Consider the following 9,521-nt stretch of genomic DNA (forward strand, 5'->3'; position numbering starts at 1 on the left):
GTTTGGATGGAAATACCGCCCTATACGCGTAGCAGCACTCACCCACGCCCCTCAACCTTAAAGATGGACAAGGACAGACAATTAAGTACACAACAGTCAATGACCTCAATTACTGCTTGATTTATTTACACAGAATCAATGTCATATGATGGACCTCTCGTTAAATTATAATGTTAGCCTCTAATAAGTGATTGTTCTCCGAGCCTCTCAATTATCTCTGTAGGGGTAGCCTCGCATTAGCCGCTACGGTAAGGCAGTGCTGGGCAGCACGGCGATGCCTGGCTGGGGATAGCCTCTGAATCCCGGGTAAGAACTTTACGCCTCTAGCGTTCCTGTGCGCCTCCACTCTCCCGCCCTCGACCGTTTCCAGTCGCGATCCTTCCTCGAGGCGGCGGGTAGATGAGCGCGCCCTCCCGGCTCCGTCACGTTACAATCGGCAGATCGCTGTATTTCGCTCTGCCTCCAGTAGCCTCCGCGGACTCCGTGCCTCCTTATGCCAGCCCGACTTCACCGCACCACCCAGCACACGCCCGTCAGCGCGCGCAAGCTAATTTGCCTACCGTCTCTTCCCCGTAGATGATCTCGGCGTACGCTCGGAAGGTTGTGTCTGAGATAAGCCTAATTTGTGACTGCGTGTGTCTGAGCTGTGTCTACCTGAGCTGAGTCTGTCTCGCAACTGCCCCGGGGCCTTATATAGGGCCCACAGCCGCGAGCGCGCCCTCTCTAGACTACGCTGCTATAGTAATTTGCGCCACAGTACTATTTTCTGTTGATTTATTGTTATTGTTTTTGTCTGTTCTTGTTTTTATTATTCAGCTCCCGTCTGTGGAAAAGACAATGATTTTCCCTACAGCTGGTCTGTACGCCCCTATCATGCACCTACACTACCATATGGGTATGAAAAGGTACGCTATTTCTTCAAATGTCTTGGAATAAAGAACTCACAGTACATTTTGTTTTGAAGTCCATGTGCGCCCATTTCGGAACTTGACCCTTGGCGCAAGCATGCCTAGTCCACTGTTGGTCTATCTCTGTTGTAGTCAAGTCCATCACAAGTCCTCACAAGTCCTCACATGTCCATCCAAGACGATTAAGATTTGTGTGCAATAATTCACAGGTTTGCCCAGGATCTGATGGACGGCTCCATTTCAACCTGCTGTGTCCAGTCAACGTGTCCACTCAGCCTCTCGGTTCTCTACCGGACATCCAGACCACTGACCACATCCTAGAGATCTTCAAGAGTCTGTCCAAGAGTCGCCAGGAAGCGTCTGCACCCCACCTGCCGTTCTTCTTGGGGATGGGTTTCCATAAGCCTCACATCTCCTTCAGGTAATGGCCCCTCCCTGTCTGTCAATCAAATGTTACGGCCAAATCCTCAAAGGTCCAATATTAACCAGTTGAGGTTGGGTTTATATTGACAAGAATGGACCGAGGTACGGGTTTAATATTCACGCGACCGCAATGCCAGGCGGGTCAAAGCCATCACCCTGGGGCTTCAGAGTCATATTTCTGGCATCGGTCTGGGGCTGCGGCTCGCTGACAGATATTTTCCGGTCTCTGTCGTTGCGGGTTTTTTCAGTCATCCGATCTGACTTTCGTAAAACTTCTGCGTGTATACACGGCCTCCGGTGTGAACTGATTAACGGATGTTTGAGACAGGTGGACTCTTGTGAAAAAAACACAAGTGCATGATATTTTTTTTTATTGATTCCTCAGGTACCCCAAGGAATATTTGGAGTTGTACCCTCTGGAGTCTGTGGATAAAGCCCCCAACGCATTCTACTCCCAGACCCAACCCCAGTTGCTTGGAACCCATTCATGGATGTCAGACGGAGGGAGGACACGACTGCACTCCACTTGCCGTTTCCTTACGGTCCCATGCCCGACAAATACCATGTGAGTTATGTGAAATGTTTAATCAGTAGGTTTTTTTTATCAATGTTGTTATTAATTTGTGAAATGCAGTATGTGAAGTGCCATTTCATATCATATCATATCAACTTCATAGAGCTTTGTACGTTGGACCGCGACCTAGCCCATTGAGCATCTCTCTCCAGAAAACAAGGACTTGCAAATTAGAACCTAATTACAGTTGACTCTCCAGTCCTGAATCCTCCAATTTCAATAACGATTTTGCACACCCCATAGGGAGTTAGGGTTGATACAAACTCCGTTAATACAAATTCTGGTTCAGCAAATGTAAAGCCTTAGTCCCAACTGTGCATATTATGTGTAAAGTGAAAGGGACCGAACTTACCACGTAGTACAAAATTCTGATATAACAAACATCTTGGTTAGGTCTGGCTGAGTTTGTAGTAACAAGAGTTGACTGGTTATTGGAATTTTCTTATTCTTGAAAAAAAATTGTCATTTCATTTCACTAAGAGCACTCAAATTAAGGGAAAAAGACTGGGAAAATTAGGGTTGTATTGTAAAAAAAATGGGCTGTTCATCTGAAGGAATATTATGCATCATCTCAAAGTCAAATTTACAGGTGTCTGATCTTTTTGAACATAATTTGTAATGACCAACTATTTTTGCAGACGTTCAGCTGTACAATCGGTTTGGGGATGACACATAACACACGTGAATTTCATGGATATAAGTCATTAATTTGAGTGATTTGTTTACAGTATCTGATCAGGCAAGCATACTACGCCTCAACCACCTACATGGATTATGAACTGGGACGTGTCTTGGCTGGATTAGAGGCGGCCGGGTTTGCAGATGACACTATCATCAGCTTCATCTCCGACCACGGTGAGTTTACTGTTGTATTTTGGTGCGTAATTATTCTTAAGATTTAAGTTGTCTGTAAAGTGGCGTATCCTGTGGGGGTAGCGACAGGGGGGAAACTTGCCTCTCGGTGACATTGGCAATATTTTTTTCCTTAGTAAGGTAACGAAATTTGCAACAGGCAACATTTCACAGCCAGCATTACTAGTAATAATACGCCGTCCCACAGGCATTGCTCAAATAGTGCCACCTGACCCGCTGTTGCGTCCAAACTGTCTGCTTTGAACAGCTCCCCCAATAGTCAGATTGTCAAGCAGGCCCCCCCTTTTTTTTAGTTTGCTGCTGTCTGGTTTCTTTTTCAGAAAAGTAACCCACTTGCCCCCCTCCCCCATGGACCCAAAACATGTATATGGGCAGTTCCACGGTTACTCACGTAACATTTTTGATGTACTTTTGAGTTTCCTTGGGCTGTAATTACCTTACTGAAAAGGTTTAATAACTGTTATCCCCATGGTAGATAGAGTAGACCTAGACCTACCTACCTAAGCACCAAAGATGACATCCAGAAAAATGGGTTATGTATGATAAACAAGACGCACAAAATCGGTTACTCACGTTACGAAAATGTAACGTGAGTAACCAATTTTGTGCGTCTTGTTTATCATACATAACACATTTTTCTGGATGTCATCTTTGTGCTTAGGTAGGTCTAGGTCTACTCTATCTACCATGGGGATAACAGTTATTAAACCTTTTCAGTAAGGTAATTACAGCCCAAGGAAACTCAAAAGTACATCAAAAATGTAACGTAACCGTGGAATTGCCCATATGCTACTGTGTCTGTACTGTAAATAGAAGACTGAAATTGTAGCTAAATGTTAGCAAGGGGAGGTATACTATGACAAATTTGTTCAGGTTTTTGTTCTCTCTGTGTACAGGATGGCAACTTGGTGAGCATCAGGAATGGTCCAAGTTTAGCAACTATGCCACAGCCACGAGAATTCCATTCATGATCCACGTACCAGGCATAACAGACACTGTGAAAGAAGGCTCCAAGAAGCCCAAGTTTCCTCTAAGGGATCCGTTCTTGGAGTACAAGTCGACATCGAGGGTAAGAGGGAAGAGTAATGCAACACGCTCGCGGGAAGAGTTGGTCAGCGATGTTTTGGTGGAGCTAACAGATCTGTTCCCGACCCTTACTGACTTGGTAAAATTACCCGTGCCACCCCTTTGTCCTGTCAACTCATCCCAAGTCGACACTTGCGTGGAGGGTGTTAGCCTTGTTCCAGTCATTATCGATACAGCTTTGAATCACTCAAGCAGGAGTAGCAAGTCCTGGAAGAAGGCAGCCTTCACCCAATACCCCCGGCCCTCCGACACCCCCCGACCTGACAGCGACCAACCATCCCTGGCCAACATTACCATCATGGGATACTCCATGATCACAGCCGATGGCTACCACTACACGGAATGGGTCGGCTTCAATAACGTCACCTGTGAAATGAATTGGAGCGACGTCCACGCGAGAGAGCTGTATATTCTCCACTCAGATCCTTTGGAAGATACCAACGTTGCCGACGTAAAGACAATGAACGGCTTGTGCAAAGACTATCTAGTGAGCTTCACAAAGGGTGGAGATATGCTCTACCCAAACAAGTCTAACAACTTGCCATAATACAATTTATGACTGTGTGCAAACATGACAATACATTTTTTAACAAAATTGCAATGTTCTTAAAAATAATAATATGGACTTATTTTATGTCAGTGTTGTGCCCATTCTTGAAAATCACGCATTCTCGAGAATGGGCATGCACATTCTCGAGAATGGGCGCGCATTCTTAAGAATGAGCGCCCATTCTTAAGAACGAGCACGCGTTCTTAAGAATGAGCGCTCATTCTTAAGATTGGGTGGGAATATCACGTGCACAATTTATGAATTTTGCCCAATCTTAACAAACATTGCACGACATAATTATGTTAAATGAATTGTATAGCGTTTAAAAGGGAAACAATTCATATAAGAGGAAAGAAAATGTGCTATGCTTCTGTAGTCGTATAACTACGATAATTTGAATCAAATTAAACCTGTTATTATTGCTTTTTTCTGTCCACTATGGGAAGTTTTGTAATAACGGAGGACTGGGAACTAGTCTGGGAAGTGCTTTGTTTAGGCTAGACAAGTTACAAGTCCCTGCATGTATCATATGCGTGCCACGAAAAAAACCCGATGTCCAGAAGCTGCCAAAATTACTCTTTTGACTAGATAGAATCCAGCTCTGCGACGTTATGGTGGGATGTGAACAATAATTTGGTGGGAAATAGCATTAGCACTATGGAATGTCACAGTATTCATTCTCATTCTTCACATTCTTCATTCTTACGTCCCCCCCCCCCCCCCCCCCCCGCTTTTATTATCCCAAAAATCAGAATTCTATTATTATGTCTCTTATATTTTCCCGGTCCCCCCGCCCCCCCCCCCCCCATATCAATACGCCTTTACTTATCATATCCACTCTACTTTTCAGCGCCTTGCGTTGCAACAGTATAATTATTGAGAATCAGTGAACGAGGATTTAGCTAGACTTGCCAAGCGCAGCCGGTGCTCGGCATCGACAAGACCGTTATCTTGTCGCGCATTCTCAAGAATGTGCGCTCAATCTGGAAGAGTTATTTTTTGCCAAGATTGAGCAAGGATCCAGTTGCACATTCTCAAGAATGTGCAAGCCCATTCTCGAGAATGCGTGATTTTCAAGAATGGGCACAACATCAGTACTCTAATATATATCGTCATGGAAATGTCGTCATGGAATTTTCGACTGGTATATTGTGTCACATTTATATATCCTGTTTTTATATCAAGAAAACTAAATTGACAGTGCTAACGTTTTAATGGGTCAAGAAAAACTAATTTGAAATAGCTAACTTTTTAATGGGTCGAGACTTGTTCATTATATGGAGAATGACACCATTGAAATATCCTTAAAAATCTAGCATATTTTGTTTGTTTCAGGAAAACAACTGTTCTTTTACTGTTATAGCAGTTGGCTGATACTAGTGCTACATGTATGTGTGCTGGTTTTATCTCACAGTAACTGATAAAAATCATCTTTTTTTAATAGTATGTAGATCTATTTATTGGAAAGTATAATTTTATTTAATGTTCACTTGTAATTCCCACTTGCAATGCCTGACGGTGGCCAATCCAGTGCTGTCAAAACAAATTGGTGCTATTATGGAGGTTATTGAAAACTGATTAAAAAAATCATCTTTTATGAAATAGTATGTAGATCAATATTTGGAATAAAAACGTCTTTGTTTATTTCGATTAATGTTCACTTGTCATTCATATGTGGTCCCATTCTGTGTGCTGTGAAGCAGGAGTAAACCAGAACACAGCATTTCTGTGGTGGTGACCTTTAGGGCATGATATAGCTACCTTGTGGAAAGAACTCTTTCATTAGAATGATGAACGTGATATTACTGTGAACTTGCTGGCACTTTATTGCTATCTCTACAATGTGTTCCACAAGCATTGACAAACGGTACACAGTGTATGCAGAGGTTTGGCACACATTTTGGATACCAGAATGTACCATTCACCCCACTTGACGTATGTTACTATGTCTGCCATCAGAGTGCCCACGCTTGAATCTCAAGGACAGCGGAAACACTGCCCTCTACCGTCCTTGCGCACAGGCAATACTAGACACCGTCCAACATTTCTCAACACTGTTTTGGCTTGTTTACTGCTCCGTTTTCAGTTTAAGGCTCCAGATCTCGTTGGCACGGACGTTGAAGCATCAATCCCATCATGCATTAGCCGAGGCAGTCTCGGCGTTACTCGGTTGTCATCTGGGCATGTAGCTGGCCACTTCATCGGGCTTGAGTGTCTGGTCTACCCAGGCAAAGGGGTGTCGTCAGACAGGGACTGAGTGTAGCCGTTTTGGAAGAGGAAACCTCTCTTGCACGCCTCAAACGTCATGAACATCAGGCCAGCATAAGGAATAATCTGTGGACAACCAAATTGATTTAATAATTTTCCTATAATATTTATTCAAAAAGTTTCCTACGCATCATTAAACTAGAAAATGTGAACTTTTTTTCCTTCTTTTTGGTTGGTCATCAAAGTTCCTCATTAGGAATGCAGTTCAAATTAATTGGTGCACGACAATTGAAGTCAAGTCCACAACTGGTCAAATCACAAATCAATCACAAGTCAAGCCAAACTTCAAACCAAATCACAAGCCAATCACAAGGCAAATCACAAGCCATCACAAGCCAATCACAAGCCAATCGCAAGCCAAATCACCAGACAAATCACAAGTTGTTCACAAGCCAATCACAAGCAAATCACAAGCCAATCACAAGGCAAATCACAAGCCAATCACAAGGCAAATCACTAGCCAATCACAAGCCAGTCACAAGTAAGGTCACAAGGTCCAGGCGATAATGACAAAGGAATCCTTTTTCTCACAGTTCATTTGAATAGATTGTTACTTGAGACTGGACTTGTGACCGACTTGTGAGGCCTACAACTCTTGCGCGCAATTCACAATAGTTTCTGAATTTTTTCTGATCAGCAACTACAGAATTACCTTGCAAAGATTTGCTGCGTTTCCTCTCCAGTGCCCTTCATTCCGTACATGTCAGTCGTCTTCCTGAAGGCCATTATCATCCCCCGGAATGGATGGATGTCCACGCCCCCTCCATTCTTCATCACGAAGCTTTGGGCCTGAACAAACCAACAAACCAATAGCAAAATTAAAGTTAATAGAATTCAATCTTAAAATCCTTCAACTCCCATCTGATTAATTTATGATAATCTTTCTCACATCATGTTCTCATCTGTTTTAATGCGTCTCCTCCCTGTACCTAAGTAACTTTGGATGAATTCTTTGATGGTAAAATAATTAATACATGTACGCTTCTTCAACTGAATGAATAAAGTTAGTGAAGTAATGTCCTCAATTTTAATACTACATAGAGGGACTTTATTTTGTTTTTGTGCAGTTACGGCTGAATTCAAGTTTCAGCAGAATGCTCCAAGAAACTAAACCAAAAGCTTTTCCACCACACTTTGCTGGAATCTTCCCAGTTTTTTCTTCAGATACTCCCCTGTTTTCAATGCTTCCTGGGAAGTTTCTTGGCAGATTCTTGGATTTTTCTTTGTAGTTCCTCAGTTTCCTGACCCCACAAAGTAAACCTGCATCCAAGATTACTTGACACTTTTGTACCTGGAGCTTTTTCCTGACGGTATCGAAAGGAAAGGACAAGGTCTGTGCAAAGGCTGCCGCCACACATCCATTGAAAAAGTTCTGTGCAGGGGTGAGCATGTAACGCGGACAATCCCATATGGAGTCTAGTAACTCGTAGATCAGGAAGGTACAGGCACTGAAGGGCAGGGAACCTGACCAAAGAAGGTAAACAAAACTTGTACATTTAAAAAAAACCAAAAAAACATTTGAATAAGCTGGTTGAGTGCACTATTAAAATAGTTAAAATGCATTAAAATTATGACAAAATACAATTACCTTTAAATTATAGGCACTGCTCATGGGCATGTCATCTAGAAATGTTAACACAAGCATAAACTTTGACCTAGATTTCTTATTGCTACACTGTAGAATTAAGGTCAGGAACTTTTTTTATTATTTATCAAAGCTGTACAATTCTATAAACAAAAAAAGGTGTATAAAATTAAGCACACTGTAGTGAAACTTGGACAAATGTTGTTTATGTTGGACAATGTTGAACAGGACAGGTGTGATTTCAATCACTGGAAAAAAAATGTTGATCCATTTTGGGACACGCCCCTTTTCCCATCCTCTAGACCCTTCCCCCTCCCTAGTTAGAGTGGAAGATGATAATATCACCCCACTAGTAATGACACATAGAGCCCTTTATAGAAGGCCAGCAGCCCTTCCTCCTTCAATATCAACTTGAAGGCATGGACGATTCCTCGGTAACGCCGTTTCCTCTTATCCGTCGACTGCACAATCAGTCGCGTCTTCACCATGTCCGTCGGATAGGTCACTACCGTGGCAACCATTCCTCCCAGACTTCCGGCCAGCAAGGCCTTCGGGGGACTCATCCGACCATTCTCATCTGCAAGCTTTGACTTGAACTTGTAAAACGCCGAAAACTGTATGGTGCTGAAGGGGACAGTCGCAGACAACCAATCAGGTTCCCTTTCCAGAATGCCCTCAGGCCCTGTGACTGGTACAAGTTAACAAAAGCCTTGAAGAATCCTTGTTTTGTTTCCCTGGTCCCAACTTGAGACAGGATTTTGACCACATCCAAGGGGGCGGTGAGAGTTCTGCTGGTCACGCCTGCTGTAGTGGTGCAGGTGAAAGTCTGCAAATAAGTCAACCGGTGGTCCCTTGTGACCCCTCCCATTATTGACAAGATACCAGACAGGGTCCAAGTTGACAGCTCAGGTAAAAGGGGCTGGCCAAGTTTGGGCACGTGCTGCCGGGTTGAAAAGTTCATGTTGTCTGCAACTGGTTTGTAAAATTGTAATCACGACCACACTACACTGCGCATTGATAAGCAGATATTGTTTATCCCCAAAACATTGAGTTTGAAGGAGGAAAAACAACAAAACCCTGGAAAAAATATACAGACTAATTTGTTTTAGCTGTATTTAGGAATTTGGGTATTTTATTATCCGAATAATGCAATATTATGAACTATTTAATATACGTAATAAAATGTTAGTCGCCGGATCACAGATGCATTTTGGGAGTTTTAGCATTAATTACCAAGATGGCGGCCCCCATGGT

The 9,521-nt window shown here is 43.0% G+C and overlaps 1 protein-coding gene and 1 pseudogene across 1 annotated transcript; one reads left to right on the top strand and one right to left on the bottom strand.

Moving 5' to 3' along the window:
* The first annotated feature begins 63 nt into the window (after positions 1-63).
* LOC119727878 (iduronate 2-sulfatase-like) lies at positions 64-4,411 on the top strand. The gene is made up of 6 exons (XM_038199955.1): positions 64-85; positions 817-905; positions 1,118-1,329; positions 1,717-1,896; positions 2,645-2,760; positions 3,675-4,411. Exons 1-6 carry the CDS (start codon positions 64-66, stop codon positions 4,409-4,411), a joined length of 1,356 nt encoding a protein of 451 aa, XP_038055883.1.
* A 1,132-nt stretch (positions 4,412-5,543) lies between these two features.
* On the bottom strand, positions 5,544-9,313 carry LOC119727637 (annotated as a pseudogene).
* Between the last annotated feature and the right edge of the window lie 208 nt (positions 9,314-9,521).

Source organism: Patiria miniata, unplaced genomic scaffold (genome assembly GCF_015706575.1).
Source record: "Patiria miniata isolate m_02_andy unplaced genomic scaffold, ASM1570657v1 HiC_scaffold_20, whole genome shotgun sequence".
Taxonomy (NCBI): domain Eukaryota; kingdom Metazoa; phylum Echinodermata; class Asteroidea; order Valvatida; family Asterinidae; genus Patiria; species Patiria miniata.